The sequence below is a fragment of the Cheilinus undulatus genome, linkage group 6, assembly GCF_018320785.1.
Source record: "Cheilinus undulatus linkage group 6, ASM1832078v1, whole genome shotgun sequence".
Taxonomy (NCBI): Eukaryota; Metazoa; Chordata; class Actinopteri; order Labriformes; family Labridae; genus Cheilinus; species Cheilinus undulatus.
In genome coordinates this window covers 3,117,271-3,143,942 of record NC_054870.1, presented here as the reverse complement: position 1 = coordinate 3,143,942, position 26,672 = coordinate 3,117,271, and the positions used below count along the sequence as shown (strand labels likewise).

General features: G+C 40.5%; 1 protein-coding gene across 1 annotated transcript; it reads right to left on the bottom strand.

The window, feature by feature from the left end:
- Positions 1–3,047: 3,047 nt before the first annotated feature.
- Positions 3,048–25,786, bottom strand: LOC121511108 (transient receptor potential cation channel subfamily A member 1). Its single transcript, XM_041789662.1, has 19 exons — positions 25,470–25,786; positions 24,272–24,422; positions 24,036–24,193; positions 21,649–21,735; positions 21,317–21,467; positions 20,772–20,933; positions 18,201–18,310; positions 17,902–18,007; positions 17,751–17,779; positions 15,314–15,405; positions 15,070–15,184; positions 14,660–14,830; positions 13,445–13,515; positions 12,755–12,922; positions 10,242–10,360; positions 5,773–5,977; positions 5,311–5,518; positions 5,135–5,193; positions 3,048–3,537 (listed from the first exon to the last, which is right to left on the bottom strand). Exons 1-19 carry the CDS (start codon positions 25,554–25,556, stop codon positions 3,324–3,326), a joined length of 2,463 nt encoding a protein of 820 aa, XP_041645596.1. The 5' UTR covers positions 25,557–25,786; the 3' UTR covers positions 3,048–3,323.
- Positions 25,787–26,672: the final 886 nt, after the last annotated feature.

Genomic DNA, 26,672 nt, shown 5'->3' with positions numbered 1-26,672 from the left:
CTCTGAGTGGCTTCTACAGGAGAAAAATCGGAGCCGGAAATCATCAACAGCTGAGGGGGGGCGGGGCCAGACTGTTATCTCAGACTTAAATGGGCCACTCCACCGCGCAGTCTGTGGTCCCATACTGCAAGGAGCGGCCTCCTGATAATGTAAAGCGTTGTTTTGGGGTTTTAAATGAGTGCGGAAGTTCATAAACATGCATGAAGTTTTCTTATAATTCCCAATGGTAGATTCCTGTTTGGTTTTCTGTTTGAGCTGCTTTAATATCTGTCAGGAATAAAACTCAAAAGATACTCAAAATAAAACATAAGTAGATTAACTTTTTTCTTCCTCACATATACTGAATTGTATATATTTTGGGTACCAGATGGAAACCTGGCAACTTTTGCCCATTTTTGCCTTTTTTTCCAGTTTTAACCGTTTTTCCTCGTTGTTGTTTGTCCCTTTCAAGCTGCTTGATTCAATTTTTTTACTTTTTTTTTGTTGTTGTTGTTGTTGTTATATGCTCATTTTTGTCCTCTTTTTCTTTCTTTTTTTGGGGGTGGGGGGGTCACCAACTTTTGCCGCTTCTTTTTAGCCACTTTTTGCCAATTTTTGCTGCTACTTGCCACCTTTAACCCATTTTTTCCCCCCATTTCTCCACTTTTTTAGCCAACAGTTACCAACTTTTGCCAAGTCTCATTGCCACTTTAAACAAGTTCTTGCTTTTTGCCCTTATTTGCCACATTTTCTGCCATTTTTCTCTCAGTTTGCAACTTCTATTTGCCACTTTTATCAATTTTTGCTGCTTATTTGCACCTAATTTCATTTTTTTGGTCTCTCTTCATGATTATTCAGTTGTTGTCCAATAAAGTTGTCTCAGTTTCTTCTACTTTATTTCCTTGCATCGTGGCTATGGAGTCTAGCAATACTTTTCCAGTCGTTTATTATGTCAGTGTGCCTGTCCACATTGGCAATGTCATCTAAAAAGGTCAATTCTGTTTAAAAAAAAGAGGGTTATTTTGAAAAGGCTACATTATACTAGAGCATTAAATAAATAAAATATTGTTTTGGTGCTTCAGTAAGAGTGGTTATTATTCAGGTTAAAGATAGAATATGGTTAACTTAAAAATGGACCATGAACTTGTTGACCTCCATTGGCCCCCAGTTTGGGGGCCAATGGAGGCCATCTCTAACCCAAAGATGTGGAATTTGTTATTTTTTTTCCAACAGATTTTTTGCCCCTGGTAATATGTAAAAGTGCCCCCCCCCCAAAAAAAAGAAACCAAATGTCACAAGGCAAGGCATACTTTCAGCTCCTTTTCCACAAGAGAACATTCACATTCAATATGTGCTTTTGCTTTGAAAATACTTCTATATTCAGGAGTATTAACTACTAAAATAATCTGCATAATTAATCATTCTTTATTGGCCTCATTTGATAAACTGATAAATTGACAAACTTGACCAATGTTATATCAAGATGTACAGATGCTCATCATGAGCTAAGCTACATTAAACTGAGTTAGAGTGTACAGCTGGTGCCTGATCTTATTATTAAACCCAGTTCAGACCAAAGATTCCTGAACCAACGGGGCAGGACAACGTCCACAGCTGTCCGAACTGAGCCGTCACAGCCCAAACCAAGCTGTCTGCTGATGCTGCCTGTGATTCAGCTTTTTTCAATCACAGACAATTCTCTTTCTGGATGTTGCAAGCAGATCTATGTGAGATGGGGAACGGCTGTCTTGTTTTTACAGGCTGTAAATGCTGACAAACATTTGTTCAAAGGAAAACAAAAAAAACTGTGAGTACTATTTTTTTTTTACATTGAAACTTCAGCCAGAAAACAAACATGCCTGTCCCCTCCATCAGCTGTTCACGTAAGCAGGATGAACAGCACCATATTCCCCAAAACAGATGAGGATGAAACTCTTACCCCATCTATGAAAATGTCAGTTTTCCAGTTTTGGATGCTTACACTGTTTTATGTTGTACACAGAAAAAAAAAATTATTTCACAAATCCCAAAACTACCAGGGTCTAAATTATTAGCCTCCTGATGCTAAAAGTCAATTGTGTCTCAGTTTTGCTGGACAAGAGCCTGCATGTTGACGCAGTGAAATGCCAAAACAGCATATGCTCCCATACCTGAGCTGAATACTAATACACTGGTTCCCAGTCTGGGGTCCGGGTCTCCTTGGTGGGGCACAGCGCTCTCTCCCCTGAGGCAGTCAAAATGGATTGGAATATGAATTTTCTTAAAATCACAATTAGAAACATGATGGAAAGTTTTGTGTGAGCTCTTTTGGTTAGATCACTTGTGTGCAGGCCTCTTCTGTAGGTGTTTTATCGATGTAAACAAACTTATGTTGAGGTTTTCTGTGTGGGTCTTGGGAGGACTCAGCTTTTCTTACAACAGCTTTAAATAATTATTTGCAAAAAGCCTAAAGAAAACTGAGGGATGTTAGCCATTTAGATGCTGAAGAGGGCTGCAGAGGCCATCAAAAGGTTGACTTAAACTTTAAACTAAAAGTGTGTCATGGGAATTTGTACAACCATATCGTCTTAATATGACTAAAGATACTATAACAAGCATTAAAGAGGCTATTTTGCATTGATATGAATATGTTACGCCTTGAAACTTTATCTGAATCTCATGTGAGCCTTGGGCAACCTAGAAACCCACAGAGAGGCCTCCTGACAAACAGATACAATGTGCTGGCAGTTAAATCAGCCATACTCCTACTTATGCCTAACTTCATGTCCTTATTTAAACCAAAAGAGATGAGTTATGAAAAAACCTAACTGCTATACAGTGTGTGCCAGTAAGGCATGAACTCTTCAGACCTAAATCATTCTTTGAACCTGGCTGTAAATATTATAATTTTATCCCAAATGCAGGTATTTTAACATGAATGTGACTTCTGGAGCTTCAGCAGTTTTCTAAACCTCCATGTTGGCTTCATTTTTCAACCATGCAGGCTGAAGCTGGCTTTATAAATGCATCAAACATCACTCTTTATCTCAAGTTTTTACTTCAAGGTCATCAAAACAGATAAATCCCATTTCATTTTCTGTTTTCATGAAATCTTCTTTTATCATGGCAACATTGTAGAGTTAAGTGAGGATGAATTGAGCTACAATAACTTATTCAAATGAAATGAAACAATTATGATCAGATTCACTTCAGCTTCCTTCACGCTCCAACCTCTGTTGTCACACAAACTTCCTCCTTTTTATCAGTTATTGCTCCAAAATCAAAGGAGCTCTTTCTTCTCATGGTCTTAAGATCTGATGGTTCTGGTCAGGACGGATCAGTCAGGTTCACCAGACTCAGATCTGTTAAGACTCGGACCTGGTCTGAATCAACTGCTGGACCAGGGTCCGGAGCTCCTTCAGTTCTGCTTTGATGGCCTGAAGCTCCAGTGAGTTCAGATTCTGGTCCTGCAGACCCTGGTTGGATGGGCTCTTCTCCAGAGGCTCCTGCTTGTGTAGTTTCTGGTCCCTCTGCTCCTGATTGTCCAGGCTCATGTCCTTCGTCTGGATTTCCTCGACTCTGACAAAAAGAATAACATGCTGCTGTTTTAAAATGTTTCTTTCAGTTGGATTTTAAAGGAACAGTTTTTTTGAGCTGCTCACTGCTGTTGAAAAAAAAGGTTAAATGACTCATGGTTCTAATTGCAGGGAGCAAAAAGAGACATTAGCTTTGATATAAAAAGTACCTATTTTTAGATATACAGTACCTATAAAATGTTGACCACTTGGATGTTTAACCCTTTTTATTGATCTTATAAATCAACTATGGTGAATATAATTTGGCTTTTTTGACCAAAAAAAAAAAAAAATTTCAGAGTGAAAACAGATTTCTACAAAGAAAGTTCTTTGGTCTGATGAGACTGTAATGGATCTTTGTGGCCATCAGACAAGACACTTAACTCTGCACATCATCACAAACACACCATCCCCACTGTAGAGCGTGGTGGTGGCAGCATCATGCTGTGGGGATGCTTCTTGGCAGCTGGCCCTGTAAGGCTTGCAGTAGAGGATAAAAAGAATATGGAAAAATATGGGAAAATCCTGGAGGACAGTCTTATTCAGTCTGCTAGAGAACTACGTCTTTGGAGTATATTTATTTATTTATCAATAAAGACAATGAGCCGAAGCATACAGAGAAAGCTACACAGAAATGTTTTAAAGAGGAGAATGTTCTGGAGAGGCAGAGTCAAAGCCCAGACCTCAATTCAAAAGAGAATTTGTGGCTGGACTTGAAAAAGGCTGTTCATGCAACCTGACAGAGTTTGAGCAGTTTTGCAAAGAAGCATGGAGTGAAATTGCAGTGTCCAGATGTGCAAGCCTGTTGAGACCTTTCCACACAGACTCAGGGCTGTGATTGCAGCCAAAGATGACTCTGCTGGATACTGACTAAAAGTGGGTGAATATTTATGCAGTCACTTACTTTGCATTATACATTTTTATTCAATGAAACTAATTTGTAGAAATCTGTTTTTGCTTAGACATTAAAGAGGATTTTTTTGTCATTGTTTTGATCAAAAATGCCAAATTATATTGACCATGATTGGTTTATAAAATCAATTAAAGGGTAAAACATCTGACGGTGTGAATACTTTTTATAGACACTGCATTCAAAGTTAGTTAGACATTTCCAATCAGTTTGAATGTACTGTTTAAGAGGTTGAGGATTCCTCTTACTATACTTTAACTCTTTGATGCCTGTTAACTCAAATAATCACCAGAAAATTCTAATTTTCTGAAACTGGCATATTTATTTAACCTTCTACAAAAATCCAAAAAAGAAAAATTGCCATAAAATTTCGGATATATATTTTTTTATATCACATTTGATACATTATGCATATTGGCAACTGATAATCCACTGGAGGGCATTTTTATCATTTCTCAGATTACATTTAAAATGTTTAAAGTAATTCATGGATCATGTTGATTAGATAGAGTTCTCATAAAAGTGTATATCATATACGATTCAATGGGCATTAAGGGGTTAATATACTGGTTTCAGTCTGTGATTTACATCATTGTCTATTGGCAAGTTAAACATTTAGTTTAAATGATTTGAGTTCAAAAAGCAGCATTTTTATAAATATGAATGAAAGTGAACCCTCAGTGATTCTCACCCTGGGCCTCTCACTGGGTCCATGTCTCTCTGCAGCACCAGGAACTGATCCAGTGTATTCTGCAATCACATGAAATGTGCTTTATAAATGAAGTTTGACTTCACCAACAGTCGCATGCCTCTAAATGTCTTTAACTCATTATAATTAATTGAAAACAAATCTTTATCTGAACTCACTTTAATCTGGGCTGTGATGCGGCCCATCTCATCATGGTATAAGGGGTTTGTTGTGATGTCATCGTTGTAGGCTTCGGCCAGCGGGGCACACTGGTTTGCGATGAACTGGTTGTCATAGAAATGGCGGAGGAAGGGCATGGAGTCCTCCACCTGTAGGATCACTGTGGCCTGCTGCATCACAGCATTTGCCTTTGAGTTGTCATGGACCCTAAATACAGAAATGAAGTTACACATGCACAGACAAACTCACATTAGACATCTCTGCTTTAGCCTCATGACAACATCAGATTTCGATCTGCGCAGTTTTTTTAATCATTGGATTGCTTATAAAAAATAACTGTCAGGACTGGTCCTTGGTATGGCATAAGTTTCAAAATTTTCTGAGAAGTCTGGTTCACTTTGGTTTGGCATGGTGTGTGTTTATTTGTAGAAGGTAAGGATGGAGTAAGCGTGACCTCTGACCTCTGGAAGGTGTCGCTCAGCAGGGCGATCAGCATGTTCACGCACAGGATGGAGGATGCAGCCAAAAATGTCCCACACAGAAGAGGAGCCATGATGTTGTCCACTTTGTACATGGCAGTGTACTCGTACTCATCCACCAGAGTGATGCGGTACAAACTGAACAGCAAGTCGGAGACAGATTGCATGCTGGGAACTGACGAGGAGCCTGAAGAAGGAAAGGGGGTCATAGAGTCACGGAAATATAAACAGAAACTACCTTGCCAATGGCTGAGTTCTACTTTTCATTTGCGTGGTTCCAGCCTACGTGCTTTAACCTCAATTCAAAGTTTTTTGATTTAATGGCAGCAACACCTCAGAAAAGTAGGGATGGGGCCATGTTTGCCATGTTTACATCCCGTCTTCTTTCAACAACAGTCTGGGAAAGTGAGGAGAACAGTTAACAGAGTTTAGGGAAAGGAATGTTGTCCCATTCTTGTCTGGTGTAGGATTCTAACTGTGCAACAGTCCTGGGTCTTCTTTGCTGGATTTTTTTTTGTCTATTATGATACTTCAAATGTTTTCTGTTGGTGAAAGGTCTGGAAAGAAAGCAGGCCAGTTCAGCACCCGGACTCTTCTATTGTGAAGCCATGCTGTTGTGATGGATGTGGTATGTGGTTTAGCATTGTGTTGCTGAAATAGTCAAGGCTTTCCCTGAAAGAGACGACATCTGGATGGGAGCATATGTTGCTCTAACACTTCTATCTACTTCTCAGCATTGATAGTTCCTTTCCAGATGTGTAAGCTGTCCACACCATAGGCACTAATGCAACCCCATACCATCAGAGATGCAGGCTTTAGACCTGAGCCAGGAGAACCAGCTGGATGGTCCCTCTCCTCTTTACTCCTCAGGGTATGGCGTCTATGGTTTTACAAAAAGAATTTTGAATTTTGATTCATCTGACCACAGAACAGTTTTTCATTTTGCCTCAATTCTAAACAAGCTTTGGTCCAGAGAGGATGGCAGTGTTTCTGAATCATGTTCACATATGCATTTTCTGCAGGATCCAGCTTTAACCTGCTTTTGTGGATGGCACGGCCAACTGTGGAAGTGTTGCTGAGCCCATGCAGTGATTTCCAGTACAGAGTCATTCCTGTTTTCAATGCAGTGCTGCATGTGGGCCCAAAGGTCATGAACAACCAATACTGACCTTCAGCCTTGTCCCTTGCACACAGAGATTTCTCCAGATTCTCTGAGTCTTTGATGATATTACGGACTATAGATGATGGGATTTTCAAAATCTTTGCAATTCTGCATTGAGAAACATTTTTCTGAAATTGTCCCACAATTTTTATACTCGTGTTTTTACAGATTTGTGAACCTGAACTTACCTGTAATTCTGAGAGACTCTGCCTCTCTAAAAGGCTCCTTTAATACTCAGTCATGTTACCAGCATGTAGCCAATTAACCTAACTAGTTGTAAAAAGATGAAAAGGTAAAGCGTCTCAGTTTTATCATCTAATATATAGTTTATTTTCCACTGTGAATAAAATATGGACTTATGAGATTTGCGAATCATCGCATTCTGTTTTTATTGACATTATTTACAGTGCCCCAACTTTTTTGCAGTAGGGGTTGTGCATTGTTTATTTGTCAGGCTGCTTTGTGGTGCAGCGATCAGTGTTGATGTCTTGCAGAGAGAGGGTTCCTGTTGTGAATAGTCTGATATGTTTCTGTGTGGAGTTTGCATGTTCTCCCTGTGCATGTGTATGTTCACTCCAGGTACTCCGGCTTTCTCCCACAGTCCAAAGACATTCTCTAGGTTAACTGGAGACTCTACATTGTCCTAAGGTGTGAGTGTGAGCGAACCAAATACACCCGGATTAAGTGACAAAATAGTTTTATGTATTACACTTTTAAAAAAACACTTAACAGTTTGTAAAAATTGTGAGAGTAGTGTGAAATGGGCCTTTTTGGTCCAAAGTGGCACTTTTACAATCACTGTTTCTTCCAACCAAAAGTCCAAACCTGTAAATAATTACAAATACATACCCAACTACCATCTATTATCTCCACTACTTATCCTGTTCAGGGTCGTGAAGGACTGGAGCCAAACCCAGCTGTCACAGGGACTGGACACACCCTGGACTGGTTGCCAGTCAATCCCAGGGCTGAGATATAGAGACAAACAGCAGCTATGCTCACACTCACACCTTAACCTCCTGAGACCCCAGCTTTTGTTTGTACTGAATTTTTTTTGTTTCTCCCACACATTTAGGATCAGGACCTGCAGTAAACCTAAGCCCTGTCTCTAAACAGGAAGTGGTTTTGACTAAAATATGGTGTCTACATATGGGGACAACAGGCTTTCAACATTTTATTTCACTTATTTTTTCTCAAAATCTCAAAGCAAATTCCACTTTAAATCTTTAAATCAATTCCCCCAAATTTACAAATAGATTCCAAGGAAAATCTCCCCCTGAAATATCCAAACAAAGTCCCTAAAAATTCCAGGAAATTTCTGGAAAATTTAGAAGAAAATTCACAAGCCAAACTTCCAATCAAATGTCCCAAACTTTGAAAATTATCCCAAACTTACCAAAAAAGTAAAACATTGCTAAGAACCGCCCAAGAAAATTCCTGAACATTTTAGGCAAAATACCCAAAACTTAAAAGCAAATTCCACTAAAAATTTCAAAGCAAAGTCACAGAAATTTACAAATAAATTCCATTTAAGTTCCATGGAAAAATTCCCCAAAAATCTCCCGAACATCTGAACAAAGTCCCTAAAAATTTTAAAGGAAATTTCCTACCCATCCTACTCAAATTGTCATTCAAATTCCCAAAACTTTGAAAATAATTTCCCCAAATTCTCCTTAAAATACCAAAAAAAAAAAAAAGAAAAAAAAAAAACTGGATCAAAAAATGCAATTTCAGCTGCAATTGCGTTGGGATGCTGAGAGCTAAATTGTGGAAGAGCAGCTGAAAATAGCCAAAAAGTACAACAATAGCTCGAAAAAAATAGTCTAAAAATAGCTGAAATGGCATTCAGTAGCTGAAAAAGCATAGAAATAGCTTAAAATAGCATGAAAATAGCTGGAAATAGTGGAAAATAGTTGAAAATAGCATAAAAGCTGAAGAGTGTAATACCTGATTTGTGAAGAACATGAAATCATTGCTCAAAATATAGAATTAAAAAGCATAGTAACTGAAAAAGTATCAATAGTATAAAAAAGTTTGGAAAAAAAACTGAAAAGAGCACAAGAAGCTGAGGAGTATGATAGTAGAATAGTTAAAATAGCTCAAGGAGGGCCAAAGTTATGAGAAGTTGAAGAAAGTGCAGATTTGTGAAATTTTGCCACCTGTTTAACATTGTTCAACAAAGTTAAATATTTGAAAAAAAATTATAAAAGTTAGAAATGAGAAAAGTCATAGCAGTCGAATGATGAAGGAACTGAATTTTTAAAAGTTTAAACGGTGTTGATATGACAAAGTATGAAGGAGGAGATAGTGGACACTGAAGAGGAATAATAACAAACAAAATGGCCGACGCAATATCAATAGTGTGGATGCTTACTAAGCATCCCCACTAAAAAAAAAAAAAAATCAAAATCACCCCCCTAGAAAATTCCTATAAAAAGAAAGGAAATACTGTAGTCATCCCAAGCAAATCGTCTCAAAAATTCTAATCGCAGAATTTATTCCATTTTTTAAGGGAAGCCAAAATGTGCCCATGTCCCCATACAAGCAGGAGGAGGTTAAGACAACGTAGTGTCTCCAGTTAACCTGGAGGATGTCTTTGGACTGTGGGAGGAAGCCGGGGTACCGGAGTGAGCGAACGAACAGGAAGAACGTGCAAACTCCACACAGGACCATACTGGAACATTGACAACAGAAACCTTTCCTCTGTAAGACAAAACACTGGATCGTTTGTGTGTGTGTATTTATGTGTGTATTACTAAGTATATTTCTTTATTCTGGTATTTATGTATCTAAACTTGTGTATGTGTGTTCATGTTGGTTTATTCTGAACATTTCCACAGCACAAATTTTCAGCTTTAACCTTTTAATCTTTCTATTATCTACACCACTTCTCCTGTGGCAGAGAGGAACTGATCTCAGTTGTGAATTGTCTATAGGCAGAGTCCTCCCTGAGCTGGTCGCCTGTTATTCCCAGAACTAACATGTAGAGACGGACAAGCTGTTTCAACTGTGGGCAATTTAGAATCACTAAATAAACCATATCTCTGGTCTGTGAGGGAAACCTGAAGGTGAGATCCACGCATCCAAAAAAAAACCCTCTAAACTAAACGCAGAAAAACCCCGTCCCACTGTGGAATCAAACCAGCAAACCTCTTTCTGTGAGGTGACAGTGCTAACTACTGCACCAACATGCAGCCGCTTTTGTAATCCTTAATTTGATATTCAACAGTAAAGACTTTATCATGATCTCAGGAACAAAGAAGCAGCGCATGAATAAACAAAGACACACCTCCAAATATAATCCAGAAGCTGCAGGCGTAGGGAATAAAGATCTCAGCGTACAGGAACAGGAAGCACATCACATCCCCGATGATGTTCCCCAACATGACGATGAATGGACCCATTAACCTGAAAACACACAGACATAGACATGGATGAATGGGTGGATTTTTTTATTTTAAATTTAATCAGCCAAAATCAATATAAAGTAAACACATTAAAACACTGTAACATTTAACTGGTTTAAAATGATGAAAACACGGACACACTTCATTTGGACAGTGGAGAAAAATCATGTATTTTACATTTCCAACAGTCCAGCACGGATATCTTAGTCTCGTTTTAGTCTCCTTGAAAAAAACTTTTCATCAGTTTTAATAACCAAAGATCTGTTTTAGCTGGTCTTAGTCTTCGTCGAGGAAAGAAACATGGCTGACAACATTTTTAGTCACAGTTTTAGTCGATGAAATTAACAATGCCTCTGGGTAGTGTTGTACTCAAGACCACACTATCCTAGGCCAAGACTTGCCCGAGACCAGAGTGCACTGAGACCAAGACAAGACCAAGACTTTTGGGAGTCCAGACCGAATCCAGACCGAGATCGAGTCAAGCCAAGGCCAAGGCAAGACCAAGACCATAAAAACCAATTTAAAAAACCCTGACAAGGTTGAACAGTTCAAGAACATTCTCTCTTTAATTTTAGTTTTCTTTTAAATAAATATGACAGATAAAAACAAGCTGTCTGCAACTCTTTCAAAGAACAACACGCAAAAATCTCAACTAATAACAAATCTGTTCAACTAACTTCTTGTAAGAAATAAATCCTTGTGTGTATTTAAAAGGCACTGACAAGTCTGGGATTATTTTAAATATCTGAAAATGAGATGAGGCTGCACGGCGGTTAGGGGTTAGCACTGTTGCCTCACAGCAAGTAGGACCTGGTTCGCTTCCCGCTCAGGGCCTTTCTGTGCGGAGTTTGTGTGTTCTCCCCGTGCACGCGTGGGTTCCCTCCGGGTACCCCGCTTCCTCCCACTGCCAAAAACATGCTCATTAGGTTAACTGGTGAATCTAAATTGGCCGTAGGTGTGAATGTGAGCGTGCCTGGTTGTCTGTCCCTATGTGTCAGCCCTGTGATTGACTGGTGACCAGTCCAGGGTGTACCCCGCCCCCTTCAATGACAGCTGGGATAAGCTCCAGCCCCCTGTGACCCCAAATGGAATGAACAGTATAGAAAATGGATGGAAAATGAGATGTTTATCCAGATTTGTCAGGTGAGTGAGGCCTAAAGGAAGTGTTCAGAGGTATTTCTGACTAGAAGATGGACTGATGTCTGAGTTTTTGCAGGTGTAGGTATTTGTTGTTTTAGCTTCTCCTTATTATCACACTAATGAAGTTGAAGAATAGCAGATCACTGCTGGTCTCCACCGGTCTTGATGGAAAATCCTGAGCCCGGCCAGTCCGAGACTGAGTCAAAGTGCTCTTGAATCCAAGACAAGACCAAGACTTTTATAATGTAGACCAAGACAACTACAACACTACCTCTGGGTACATTTACATACTAAGCCTCTATATAGTTACTGTCATAGTTACTGTCATAGTTACTGTCATAGTTAACTGTCAGTGGAGCCAGTTGGTAAATTCGACTCTTGCTGATGTCAGTCAGGAGAATTTCCAACAAGAGAAGCTTCCAGCGGAGCTCTCTGCTCTTCTTCTTATAAAAATGTTGCTAATAAAACGGCTGCATCCATGCTAGCCTCTTCACTCACCACCATTGTTTACAGGCTTGCACAACTTAACCACGCCCTTAGCTACTGCCTCTTTCTCCTCAGATGGCTCTGATTGGGCTGGTTGTTCTCTGACGGGGAACAGGGGGATTAAACTGGAGCTTTGAAAGATGGATGTGCTTGATGTCAGACAGAGAACCTGGCTAATCCATGTTCTTTGCAAGGCTATGATAGTCCCACTATATGAGTAAATTATAATTATATGATTTTAATGATTTGGTTCATTAATTTAGTTTAAGAAAAGGTTTTGGGTCAAAGCAAAGACTAAAATGTGAAGGATGTTCTGTAGAGTAAAAGTGGATTCATCTGCTTTGTTTATTTGTCGACTAAAATGAGACTGAAACTATAAAGGGTAAAAATGACCTAACTTTAACTAAAACTAGTGTGTGTTTTCATTTAAAGACTTGGACTAAGCTGCTAAAATCAACACTACCCCGGCGAGTGAGGGAATCTCTAGTTCAGCGGCCTCTCCTAGAAGACCTCCCCCACATTTCTGGGGCTTGATCCTGCCCACAGTCTGATCAGATAGATCAGGACCACAGTGGATTATAGAGGAGTCCCAACAGAGTCAGACTTCATCTTTGAGACGATCCTCCTGTGAACATCTGGTCCCCCTGAGCTCTTTTGTGTAACCTAACCTGACTAGTCCATGTAGATTTCTATCACCACAGTACCATGGTAACGAGAGTACATCCAAACAACAGATAGTAAGCATCAAAGCAAACAGGTGTGCGCCTACCTGAAGGCTCTGACGTGCTTCATCAGCCGCAGCCACAGGAAGATGATGGTGACGGAGAACAGACGCATGCTGATGGTATGAAGGCCGGCAGATGGTCGAAACACGTCCACCATGTGGACGCTAAACGACGCTGTGAGCAGAGAGTAAACCAGCCAATCAAACACGTTCCTGACAGCACAGACACACAGACACACAGACAGACAACAGAGGGTTAATCAGGCTGTTATTTGAGCTCCTTAGGTTCACTGAGTCATGTGAGTCCCAGAACATGAATAATTCAGTCAAAAAGAAGTAATGCTGTGAAAATATAAAAGAAGTTTAAATCAATATCTTTTAATTATCTAATTTATTCAGGGGACTTAAAAAGAACTGTTTGAGTTTTTATTTTTTTTATTATGGCACATTGTTTTTTTTCCTTACCACTCTTTTTTCCAGTTTCAACTTATTCTTTTAAGGATTAATCATAAAACTCCAATTCCAAAAAAGTTGGCCTCTGTGAAAAATCTAAATATAAGTGGAATGAAATGATTTGAAACTCCCACGAACCCATATTTTATTTCAAACATTTGAATTTCTCCATGTAGTATTTTTGGTCTGTTCCTTTTAATTTAGAAATACACATTTATTTAGACTACTCTTCATTCTTCTTTTCTTTTGTCCAATCACGACTGTGTTATTGTGGTCTGTTACCAAAGATCCCGGCGGTAGTTTCCTCTCATCCTGTAAATCCGCTGGTTCTGTTCTTGGAGGAAAACTCTCTCCTACACGGAAACACACAAACACTTTATCAGAGGTTGAAACCACTGGTGTAGTGGTGTGTGTAGATGTGGGTGTACTCTTCATTTTAAGGTGGGTAAACTCTGGTGATGAACAAACAAGTAGGCACTCTGTATACCCTAGACCAGTGGTTTTCAAACTTTTTTCACCCAAGGCACACCTAAGGTTAAGCCAAAATCTCAAGGCACACCATATTCATATCAGTGCAAAATAGACTTTTTAAATAATATAACAGTCAAGGCGGTCCATAAGGGGGATAAAGGGGAGAGGTTTCTGGGGCCCAGTCAGCTGGGGGTGGCAAAAATGGGCAAAAGTGGCTGAAAGGTGGCAAAAATTGGTTAAAAGTGATGAAAAAAACATGGCAAAATTGTGCAAAAAGTGGCAAGACAAAGTAAAAAATGGGTAACAATGGGCATAAGGGGAGAAAAATGGGTTAAAAGTGGCAAAAACATGTTGAAAGTGTCAAAAAGATGGCAAAAAATGGGTTGAAAGTGTCCAAAAAGGGTTAAATGTTGTAAAAAGGGGTTAAAAATGATGACAAAAACTGGCAAAAAATGTCCAGAATATAGCAAAAGTAGGCAAAAACTGGCAAAAACATAGCAAAAATGGGTTAAATGTAGTAAAAAGTTCAAAATAAGTTGCAAAAATGGGTCAAAAGTATTTGAAAAAGTTGCAAAATTGCAAAAAAGCAGCAAAAATAATTCAACTTTAACTTGTCAAAATAAGTGGCAAAATGGGTAAAAAAAAAAAGTTAACTTGGTTAAAAGTAGCATCAATTAATAATTTCAACACCAATTTCAACTCAATAGTTGCTGGCCAAATGAGGTAACTGTTAGCCAGGATGCTAGCACCAATGCTCCAACAAACGTACACTGATATCATCAATAAATCACAACTTGGGGGGACCAATTCTCTAGGGTTTTTTCAGGGGCCCAGCCAGATCCTCAAAGCACATCATTTGAGAACCACTGCCCTAGACTACGCCACTGGTCGTAACAATGTTCCCCACACTGCTCTTTAAAGGCCTCCTCTTTCCAGTGCTTATATTCAGATAGGATGGTTGTTGTATGATTAGCTTTGGGGGTCTAGGTTCATATTTAACACAAGTGGACTTCACTTGGTTTGTACCTGCGGCCACATAGGATGTAAACATTCAAGGTCATCTTGGAGACGCCGCTCCGCCCACTGTCGCCAAAGGCGCATCTTCTTTCTGGAACGCAGCATGTCCAGCACCTCTCTCATCACCTCCTCCAGAGTTATCAGGAGGGCCAGGACCACAAGGAAGACCCGCCACCAGTCCTGAGGAGGACCGACAACGTAAAGAAACAGTTTAGACAGGTAAAGACAGAGATTCACCTGCGTCTCTTTGGTCACACTTGAGTCCAATCACTCCTAGTCTATTTAGTTCCTCTTTTCCTCTCAGCCTTTATTAGTTCATTTTATGTCTTCTGCCCCTTTTTAATTTTGGTTTAGATTTGTGCTTTTTTGTTGATCTTTTGTTTTTTTGACAAGATGACAGAGAGAGAGAGATGCACTACCTCAGGGAGGGTGTAGCGATCAGGTGAGTCTCTGTGGACAGACACAGAGATGGCCACGGTTGTCCAGGAGACATTGAACAGGATGTTGAGGATGAGGAGAAGCCACGCCCCCAACCTGGCATCAGTGAACAGACCGGTTGATAGAACAAAAACAGGCAGGTAAAGCTGGACATTTTCATCTACAGTGAGGGTGAACTCTGAAGTTGTACTGTGAAAGATCAGATTAAATCAGGTGAGGGTTTACCTGCCGTAAAGCTTCCATTTGGTCTGTATCAGTTTGAGAAAGACTGGGTGCATGATGAGGTCCAGTTTCCCCTGGTGAACCACCACCTCCAGCTGAGAGCAGGAACCAAACACAAGCACATAAAGTCCACTTAACACCATGCACTGTTCAGTATACATGGGTTAAGACTCCCACCCTGTTCTTTAGTTTGCTCTTTACTGTGTTTACTACAGCCTCCACTAAACACAGGCCTCAACCTGGAACGACTACAGTGAGCTAGTACAGCAGGCGTCTTGAGCTGTGATGAATTCACACTGACATGCTTCGTTTTCACAATCACCTGACAAAAATATCCTCCTGAAGTGGCCGTCTAATTGAGCTGTAAGATTTAAAACTCTTCCTCTGCTCTGCCATTGTCAGCTGAGTCCTGCATCACCACTGTGCTCTTGTTTTCAGCCCCACCAACACCCCAGCATATATCTTTCTAATGAATGTAGTCCTGACACCATTTTTTTGTGAAGAAACATCCATCCATTCATTTTCTATACAGCTTATGCTGTTGAGGGTTGCTGGGTTGCTGGAGCCTATCCCAGCTGTCATTGGGCGAGAGGCGGGGACTGTCTCAGACAACCAGGCACGCTCACACTCACACCTACGGGCAATTTAGAGTTACAAATTAACCTAATGAGCATGTTTTTGGTGGTGGGAGGAAGCCGGAGTACCCAGAGAGAACTAACCCATGCATGGGGAGAACATGCAAAATCTTCAAAGAATGTGAATTATATTTTCCTTCTCATATCTTTGTTTTGTGTATTATTATTGAGTGTATTGATCACTAGCCACTGCCAGGGTTGGAGTAAAAACACAGATAAAATTCTGCTGAAACAAAAATTTAACCACACCCACTTAAGTTTTAATTCAGCTGCCATCACTCATGGACCGTCCCAGCTGCAGCTTGTTAGCTGCCCCAGCTGCAGAAAACTCTTGGCAGTCAAGATCTCCTCACCTGGTGAGGAACTGTCAGACACCTGTGCACTACAGCATCTAGCCAGGTAATCTGTCTCCTCTTAAACCTTTAAATCTAGTAATTTTTGTGTGAGTTTTTTTCCTTCTATTGAGTGCAGTTGCTGTAGAGTTGTTTTTATGCTTTTCAGTACATCATCATCATTTAGAATTAAATAAAAACACTTTATAGAGTAAAAACAACTCTGATCCTATTACTTTATAAGCAGAGTAAGTGTCACTCCAAATAGACTGGGACCAAATGTTTTCAGTGAGTCAAATTTACTGTGATTTTGAACATTCAATGTATTTCCATACCTGACTACACTCTTCTCAATCCACACAGCTGTTCACTGCAGTGTAGTCCATGAACAGTACACATTGCACTACAGCACATTGTACAATGACCTACATCAGTGGTTCTCAACTGGTGGGTTTGTACCCAAAAGTGGGTCACAGAGGCCTTTTCACAGGTCTCTAATGTGTCCCCAGAAACACAAGTGTGGTAAAAAAAAAAGTCAGCAAAACTCTACAAACATGCCTCCAGGATACATCACGTTTCTGTTCTGTATGAAGTCTAATGATGGGCTTACACCAAAAGATTTTCACAGTCACAGACTAAAAACTGAAAGTCTTTTGTAAATTTTAGGAGTCTTACTGGAGTCACGGCACACTCCCATCATCTCTATCGTTAAGTTTAAGGTGGTAATCTGTGCTGTTTTATATCAGTCTTTTCCTAGTCTTGGACTTGCGATCATATCAAACATGTTTGATATGATCGCAAGTCACAGTGACGTACCACTATCAACAACCAATAGATGATCCTTTTACGTGGCTTATGCTGTACGTACGGACTTTACCTCTGAACCAGCATCCGTTGCCTTCGTCTTTTGTTCAAACTTATCAAGGAAGCTGCTGTAGATGTAATCATAACCGTACCAACAGGCAGCAGGGTTTGAACGTCCAACTTCCTTGGATTCACGGGGGATGAGATTTTACAAGGCTCGAGGTTCATGCCCAAAACTACCTTCAATGAAACTCATTCAAAGAACAATTGTACTTAGTGGAAATTTAAGAAATGTTGCTTTTATTTTACGAAGAACTGTGATGGAAACCCAGCTAGTGACATCCTCCACGAGGAGGGTAAGCCACAGAAGGTTACGTTGCTTTTCAGTGTATAGACTGTTGACCTTGCAGGCCTAAATCACTCTGATCTGATTTTATACATGCAATAGAAAACTCTATCATATAGGTATGTTAGACTTTAAGAATAGTACAATTTCAGTGGCATTTTAAAGTCCAGTTTTAGTCAAACTAACAATAATCTTAATTTTTCTTGCTGAATGTTAACTAGTTAACCATTCACTGAGCACCTGTCGACTGTAATTAAACAAGTCAGTGCAGTAAGATCGGTCCAAGTCAGCTAATGTTCTACTAAATAAATTGGGACACTTACTGGAGATGTTGGCTCACTGATGACAGCCTCTTCAAAACGAAACCCGACGGACAGTCAGACGGAAAAATACAGACAAGTAAAAGTACAAAAACCATGTGAAGGAGGGTCATCATGGACCAGTGAAATGTGGGGGAACAAATGTCGCTGTTACCTTGTGTGGGGGTCTTAGGAGGTTGTGGTTCCAGCAGGTTCAGGTAGTAGAACTCCTGTCTGGTCATTCTGTCCGTCACATGGAACTGACTGAGAGCCAACAGGGCCTAAACATGGCAAAGACCAGCATCCAGAAAAACTATAATAGAGTCTTTTTTCTTTTCTCATCCATAATAGGTGCATTAATTGTTTTTAATAGCATGAAATCACACGTTAATTGTCACTTTCAGCACAATTAATTATCACTCATTTTTGGACTATAATCCTGTTATTTGTAGTCAGTTGTCAGTAGATGGTTACCACTGGGCTCATCCGACCAGTCAAGGCAGTGATGCAGAGTTGTCCATCAGCGTCGATCATCCCAGCCTCTGCTCCATGCTCCAGCAGTACCTGGGCTGCTTCACTGCGCTCTGAAACAAACAGCGAGAACTGATGGAGTGAGCTTATTGTCACTGATGACATCATTAGAAATATCTCTAAATCTGGTGTGAGCGGTGATTTCAGTGATTTTGTCCATGTTGGTTGTTGGAGAGATAATGTGAGTGGTAATATCCTGGTGATCTCAGTAGTGGTTGGTCATTCATGAAGTTAGCTGATGAACTCTGGTGATGTCTGAAGTACCATCAGTGGGTATGCTGATGTCAGCTGTGAGTTCAGTTGTGAAGTGGTCTTGGGTGATGTTAGGTTGTAGTATGTGGCTATGTGGCCCAAAAATTACAGCCCGACCGTATGTGATCCCATACAGACTTTCTCCAAGCCTAGCCTGGCCCCTCCTCATTGGCCTGAGCATGATTGACACCTGGCAATCAGTTGTGAATGGAAGCCCTGATGGGACTTTTCCATTACATTGAGCAGCTTGGCCTGACTTGGTTTGACTCGGCACAGCAGCCCAGTGCAGAAGGGGTTTTGCTTTTCCATTACAGCTGAGCTACCCGTTTGAGGGTAGCTCAGTTTCCAGAAGTGAGAGGCCAGTCAGATTTCAGTGGGGCCTAGTTGGCCTTGACTACCACTGGCTCTGCCCCCAAATGCATTTGGTACTACTGCTTGCTGCTGTAATCTATCCCGACACGCCAGATATACTGTTTCATATCTCCATCGCATGAATATATTTGACATTCATCTGGGAAAGCGCCCATAGAAATCATTTGGGAAAGACAGGATTCTTCAAAAAACTTCTTGAAAAGTGATTGGAGGAATGTTCTGTCTGTCACATTCATGACAGGCCTAACGACAAGACGAGGCAATGTCGTGTGTTCACGCGCTGCTCTTGAGCTGACAGGCTACGACTGCATTTGATTGGGATGTGGACGTGCAAAATCATCGTCTCTGCCAAGACAAGCTTCTGGTGTGGCTCTATGCGCTTGTTCTAAAAAGAAATGAAGAACGATTGCAAACCTATACAGAAGCAGACCAGGAGATGAGTGAAAACATCTTTTCTGTCATGAAAAGCTTTCAGTGTTGCTCTCTGCACTTGTTTAAATGAAGCCACATTGTCCTGTTATGATCAAACTGCCACTGGGGCTAAGTCTGAGTTAGTCACTCTACTAGCAGCCTCTGTATACAACCACAACTTACCCTTTTCCCTTTTAAAGTATTACCTCCAATTTCCACATACAGCGAATGCGCATCGAACCGCCAGCGAATCGTACTGCGGAGCAAATTGCCCCCTCTCCACTCTAACAGAGCATTTCCTCAGCCGGTGCTCCAGACCCGCAGTGGCGCGTGCCTGGACCGACACTTTGCTCTGCTCCGTTTGAGATAAGCTGCAAGTCTAGTTTCAGCGCCGGCCGAACCTGTGGCGCTTCAGGGCGAGGCACAGTCATCCTATGTGGAAATTGCAGGTTACACACTCATGCCGAAGCAGTTCAGCAGAAGAGCGAAAATGTTTTTCATATCCTGAAAAGCTTTAAGTGTTGTTTTTATTCTTTATTTCATACAGAAACATGGTCCAGTTCTCACAAAACTCCCGCTATGCTAAAGCTACATCCGAGGTTATTCCCGAAGTAGGGTCAGCCATTACCAACGGCTTTGAGTACAACTAAACCCCGCCCATAGCTACTACCTCGTTCTCCTCAAATGATGCTGATTGGCACAAATAATGTGGAGTGGAGCCTCTTCTTGCTCTGCAAGGTTAGTAATCCATCTGAGTGTTATAAATCAAGATATTTCAGTTGCCAATATGGTTACCATTTACAGTGTTGTCACAATTTAGTCACAATAAAACACGTCAATAAATTCTTCTTGTCAAAATGTTTGTTAACAGAATTAGCAGAGTAGCACAACCTTGTGCTAAAACTAGAAAGAACAACAAATCAAGCTCAAGCTTTATGTTCCATAGTGCCATGTGGACAACCCCTGCCCTAAGTAGACGTATACAGTACACTTTATTTTACTCCATTTTGCAGGATAATTAGTAAATTTTGGTTGTTTTCTCAAGACCATGACTAATTTTCCGTATAATGTAAGCTAGTATTTGCAAGTTAAAGGGGTTGAAAATTTCAGAGGTTTAGGTTGAAATTTCTAGTTAAAGCTGCAATAACTGGTGAAACCAATTAAAAGCCATAGTTCCACACTACTTACACAACATATCCCCCCAGTAACACCTCTGATGAGGGGTGACAGCTACTGAGACAAAAATGTAGTGTGCGTATCAGGATTAACTTATTTACACATTTCTATCGATGTCATTGGAGAGTGACCCAGGGCTAGGTGTCTTGGCCAAGAACACATCATCATGTAGCTCAAGGATCTAAAGATTACAACCTTCCAGTTGAGAGATAATTAACTCTACCACTGTGATGCTGGTGGTTATGCTAGAGGCATTGTCAGTTATGTAGTAATAGATCATGTCAGCGTTGATGACAACTGTACCAAAGTTGGCGGCGAGCTGCAGTGGCGTTCTGTGCTTGTAGTCGGTGCAGCTGATGGAAGCTCCGGCCTGCAGCAGCAGTCTGATTGAACCTGCAGCATCGTTCTTGGCAGCATAGTGAAGAGGAGTCTGCTGATCCAGAATGGTCCGGGCCTCTGGATCGGCTGAGGAGAGCAAATGCACATACCTGTTGTAGATTTGTAGTCAGTTGAACCAGTTATGTGTAAGTTCTGTTGTATGTCATGGCATAAAGCCTACACTAAACCTGATAATAAAACTAGTCAGACTGTAACTTTGCATCTTACAGCTTAATTAGACAGCAACTGTAACTTTATTGTTTGGTTAACACAGAAAAGGTTGGTTCATTTCAACTAGAGAAGAGTTAAACCCAAGCTAGCCACGGTATTCCAATATTGCAACACAATACGGTTTTCACTTTGTTTGACTGATCTTTATGTAAAAGATGCAGCAGAATCTGTCTGGCTTCTTCTCTAGTTTTACTTTGTTTATAAATGTGTTTACTTTATCTCTTTTTTTCCACACTGACCTTTGTGGTCCAGCAGGAACTGAACCATGTCTTGATAGTCCAGCGCTGAGGCCACATGAAGAGCTGTGACTCCAAACTGATCAGGTCTGAAGAGGTCTGAGCCCCGGTCTAAGAAAAACCGCATCACATCCACACTCCATGCTCTGGAAATCTGACCACATTCACCAGTGTTTGTGTGAAAGTGTGTTTTGTCCTAAAAGCAGCTGATTCTGAAGATGTGCTTGTTCACCAAGCAACTCAAATTAGACAAGGCAGGAAAACACAGTCCACTCAGTTATATTAGGATACAGCTGAATTTCTGCATACAGGATAGAATAAATACATTTATTAACCTCATGTAGGATTGTCTGTCCGTATCGGTCGCTGCTGTTTGGATCAGCCCCGTCAGAAATCACCTCATCCACAAACTGAAGGTCAACCTGATTTAAACAAACAAACACACAAATATCTTAAGAACAATTATATTATTCCTCCTTTATCAAATCAAAATAAACAATTAATCCAAATTCAAAACATGTCAGCTTGGGTCTGGTAAATAAACTGAGTAAAGGTCTACATTTAAAAGCCTACATTCCCACAAAAACTAACTAAATAACACAACAGACTGATCTGATGGTGACTCATAAGAGAAGACAATGTTTTGTTAATTTTTAATTTGAGGTTGTAGCTTTAAAGTGGAGGGTTCAAATGCAGGCTACAGGTCCAATACAGTTACCTGGTCTTTGCTACCTGGTCTGTGTTACTTATTTTTTGTTACCTGGTCTATGTTACCTGGTCTGTGTTACCTGGTCTTTGCTACCTGGTCTGTGTTACCTGCTCTTTGCTACATGGTCTGTGTAACCTGGTCTGTGTTACCTGGTCTATGTTACTTGTTTTTTGTTACCTGGTCTATGTTACCTGGTCTGTGTTACCTGCTCTTTGCTACATGGTCTGTGTAACCTGGTCTGTGTTACCTGGTCTATGTTACTTGTTTTTTGTTACCTGGTCTATGTTACCTGGTCTATGTTACCTGGTCGTTGCTACCTGGTCTGTGTAACCTGGTCTGTGTTACCTGGTCTTTGTTACCTGGTCTATGTTACCTGGTCTGAGTTACCTGCTCTTTGCTACATGGTCTGTGTAACCTGGTCTGTGTTACCTGGTCTATGTTACTTGTTTTTTGTTACCTGGTCTATGTTACCTGGTCTATGTTACCTGGTCTTTGTTACATGGTCTGTGTAACCTGGTCTGTGTTACCTGGTCTATGTTATCTGGTTTATGTTACCTGGTCTATGTTACCTGGTCTGTGTTACCTGGTCTATGTTACCTGGTCTGTGTTACCTGGCTTTTGTTACCTGGTCTATGTAACCTGGTCTGTGTTACCTGGTCTATGTTACCTGGTCTGTGTTACCTGGCTTTTGTTACCTTGTCTATGTTACCTGGTCTGTGTTACCTGGTCTTATGTTACCTGGTCTGTGTTACCTGGCTTTTGTTACCTGGTCTATGTTACCTTGTCTATGTTACCTGGTCTGTGTTACCTGTTTTTTGTTACCTGGTCTGTGTTACCTGGTCTGTGTTACCTGGTCTGTGTTACCTGGTCTGTGTTACCTGGTCTTTGCTACATGGTCTGTATAACCTGGTCTGTGTAACCTGCTTTATGTTACCTGGTCTGTGTTACCTGTTTTTTGTTACCTGGTCTATGTTACCTGGTCTGTGTTACCTGGCTTTTGTTACCTGTTTTTTGTTACCTGGTCTATGTTACCTGGTCTGTGTTACCTGGTCTATGTTACCTGGTCTGTGTTACCTGGTTTTGTTACTTCATTTTTGTGTTACCTGTTTTTTGTTACCTGGTCTGTGTTACCTGGTCTGTGTTACTTGGCTTTTGTTACCTGGTCTATGTTACCTGGTCTATGTTACCTGGTCTGTGTTACCTGTTTTTTGTTACCTGGTCTGTGTTACTTGGTCTGTGTTACCTGGATTTTGTTACCTGGTCTATGTTACCTGGTTTGTGTTACCTGGCTTTTGTTACCTGGTCTATGTTACCTGGTCTGTGTTACCTGTTTTTTTTACTTGGTCTGTGTTACCTGTTTTTTGTTACCTGGTCTACGTTACCTGGTTTACGTTACCTGGTCTTTGCTACCTGGTCTATGTTACTTGTTTTTTGTTACCTGGTCTATGTTACCTGGCCTGTGTTACCTGCTCTTTGCTACATGGTCTGTGTAACCTGGTCTGTGTTTCCTGGTCTATGTTATCTGGTTTATGTTACCTGGTCTATGTTACCTGGTCTGTGTTACCTGGTCTATGTTACCTGGTCTGTGTTACCTGGCCTGTGTTACCTGGTCTATGTAACCTGGTCTGTGTTACCTGGTCTATGTTACCTGGTCTGTGTTACCTGGTTTTGTTACTTCATTTTTGTGTTACCTGTTTTTTGTTACCTGGTCTGTGTTACCTGGTCTGTGTTACCTGGCTTTTGTTACCTGGTCTATGTTACCTGGTCTATGTTACCTGGTCTGTGTTACCTGTTTTTTGTTACCTGGTCTGTGTTACCTGGTCTGTGTTACCTGGATTTTGTTACCTGGTCTATGTTACCTGGTTTGTGTTACCTGGCTTTTGTTACCTGGTCTATGTTACCTGGTCTGTGTTACCTGGTCTGTGTTACCTGTTTTTTTTTACTTGGTCTGTGTTACCTGTTTTTTGTTACCTGGTCTACGTTACCTGGTTTACGTTACCTGGTGTACGTTACCTGGTCTGTGTCCTGGTTGGTAAAGGCCAGATGTCTAAAGTGGTTCAGTAGTTTTCTGTTCAGGTGCTGGTTTTTACTCGTGTCGATCTCATCTCTCTGTTTCTCATCACTTTCATCGTCCTCAGCCAGGCCTCTGTACCTGGTCTCCAAGTGAACACCTGAACAGAAATCACATGATCATAGCTTTAAGGAATCCAGACCTGAGAAACCAAAACCTCAGAGCTTCTGTGTCTCACCTTTCAGTTTTCTTCTTCTTTGCCTCCAGCGGCTGCAGGAATACGAAGCCCACCAGGCAGCAGATTTTACTGCTTCTGACACTCGGGACTTGGACCCATGGGGAGACCCAAAGACCTGAGGACTCTCTGAGACTTCAGGACTATCTGGGTCCTGAGAACAACCAGAGACCCAAGGACACACATAAGTTTAGTGAACAAATAATTCCTGTGACAGTTTGATCATGGAGGATTTTAGAGGAGCAGGGGCCCAAATTCACACAAGGACAGTTTAAAGAAAAAGGTAAATAAATACATTTTAAATCAAATCAGCTTTTCAGACACTGTTGACAGAAAAAAATACATCTAAAACAAATTCATGACCAAAGTTTACTTAAAACAGTGATGCATAAACCACTTAATCAAAGAAAAAACTGTTTGTGGAGGTATCTAGCCTTGTTCTCTCTAAAAATAAAAGCATTTCACACACAAGACAAGGAACTCATATTGATTTGCAATCGGAATACTGGGGGGAGAGGTCACAATTAGGTTATTTTTCCAAACTGTTCAGCCCTAGAGGCTACTGAGGAGTTGTAAAGTGAATTATGATCTTTGGTAAAAACAACAAGAGTATGCAGATTCCCAGCCAGTTCGTTCAGGTAAAGTCACACCTCTATAATAAAGTAAAATACATCAGCTGTTTATGGATGTGATGTGGAAGCATTCTCTCTATATGCTACTGCAGAGTCAACAAAAAAGTACCGAAAACACGGCTCAATTCCAGTAATTTGAGTTAATGTAATAGGATACTCTCCACCTCTGGTTACAACTTACCCCGGTCTCCCCTAATCCAAAAATGTCCCTTTCTCTGCAGAGGGAGAAACAGCAGGTGCTCAAACCTTTCTCCTGTCTGCATTTGCACATGCCTGGTTTGGTTGATTTTTAGGAAAAATTCTACTACATGAAGAAGACTGTTTTATTTTACTGTGTGGACCAGAAGGATGGATTTTATATCCTTTGTCTTAACATTTCTTTATTTCTGTTTTATTTCACCGTCTTTAGGGCGTCTCGATCTCTAATTGTTTTATTTTGTCATTAAAAAAAAAAAAAAAAAACAACTCATAGCTAATGAGCTAAGCTCCACCCAGCTGGAGTGCCCAGCAGACTAAAACAAACGTTCACACTGCAGGTGGAGCTTACTCTAGTTCTAGCTCTGTCTCACCTGGGTCTTGTTGGGGCTCTCAGTCATCTCCAGCTCAAATCCAGGATTCCGCTGGCCTGTCAGACCACTCCGGACCCCTTTGTTCATCCTGTTCGTTTATTTAGAGCCTCAGCTGCTCAGGTTAGAAGTCCACACTCACACACCTGCTTCACCCCCTGAAGTTCACCTGGCCTCCTGAAGCTGCTCCAGCTCTTGAATTCTGCTCTAGTCCCGCTTGTTCAGAAAGACTAAGCTGGTCTGAGTCTTCAGCTCGTGGTTTTTGTTTCAAGTCATCAAAACAAAACCATAAATCCAGCTGACAGGGATGTTTGTCAGCCTGCTCAAAGGTTTATGGTTAGTCTTATCAGAGGGTGGAGGCGTCAGGTCCAGGTCCTTCACTCATGTCGATCCAAGCAAAACAGTCAGAACATTTTTTTTCAAACAATAAAAGATCATTTTCAACAAACATTAAACACCCTAGGAGTGATTTATCTACTAAACTTCAGAGCTATAAAACAGACCCGCCTCCTGTTGGATAACTGAGGTTTGTTCTTTTTGGACTCAAGAGCTTCACCTAAAGCAGGGGTGTCAAACTCAATCACAGCAGGGGCCGGATTCTGAATTAAGGTCTAACCTGAGGGCCTAACAGGGTAGGCAAACTGTTAACCTCATTTTCACCAATAATAAATTATGGGGAAAAAACTAGCACTGATGGCTCATAATCTGAGAGAAAAAGTCAAACTTACTAGTTCAAAAGGTCAAAACACAAAATTAGATGTGAAAATAATCCTTTGAAAGGTTAAATATATTAAAAAGAAAGTCATGTTTTGAGGAAAAATATGACTAAAAATTTAAAATGGTGCAGCTAAAGGGACGAAATATTAGACAAAGGTCGAAATAATAAATTGAATGGGTCAAACAATTAGATAAAAAGTCAAAATTATAAGTTGAAAGGGTCAAAATATGAGATAAAAAGTGAAAATCATAAATTGACAAAGTCAAAATATGAGACAAAAGTCAAAATAATAAATTGAAAATGGTCAAAATAAGAGATAAAAAGTCCAAATAATAAATGTAAAAGGTCAAAATATGAAATTAAAGTCCAAATAATAGATTGAAGTCATAATTGTGCCATACAAACTTAAAATATGAAAAGAAAACACTAATTTATTTTCTCACTTTTCTTGGAAATCTGCAGACCTCATATTTTAGGGCCAGTTATAA

Bases quoted from the DNA above. Each gene is read 5' to 3' on its own strand.
- LOC121511108 (XM_041789662.1), bottom strand. From the start codon at position 25,556: ATGAACAAAGGGGTCCGGAGTGGTCTGACAGGCCAGCGGAATCCTGGA. The intron at 20,934-21,316 runs GTCAGTGTGGAA...TGCTCTCCTCAG, and splicing joins GTTCCTGCTGGACCACAAAG to CCGATCCAGAGGCCCGGACC. The intron at 17,780-17,901 runs GTAACAGCGACA...TTCGTTTTGAAG, and splicing joins TCCTAAGACCCCCACACAAG to AGGCTGTCATCAGTGAGCCA.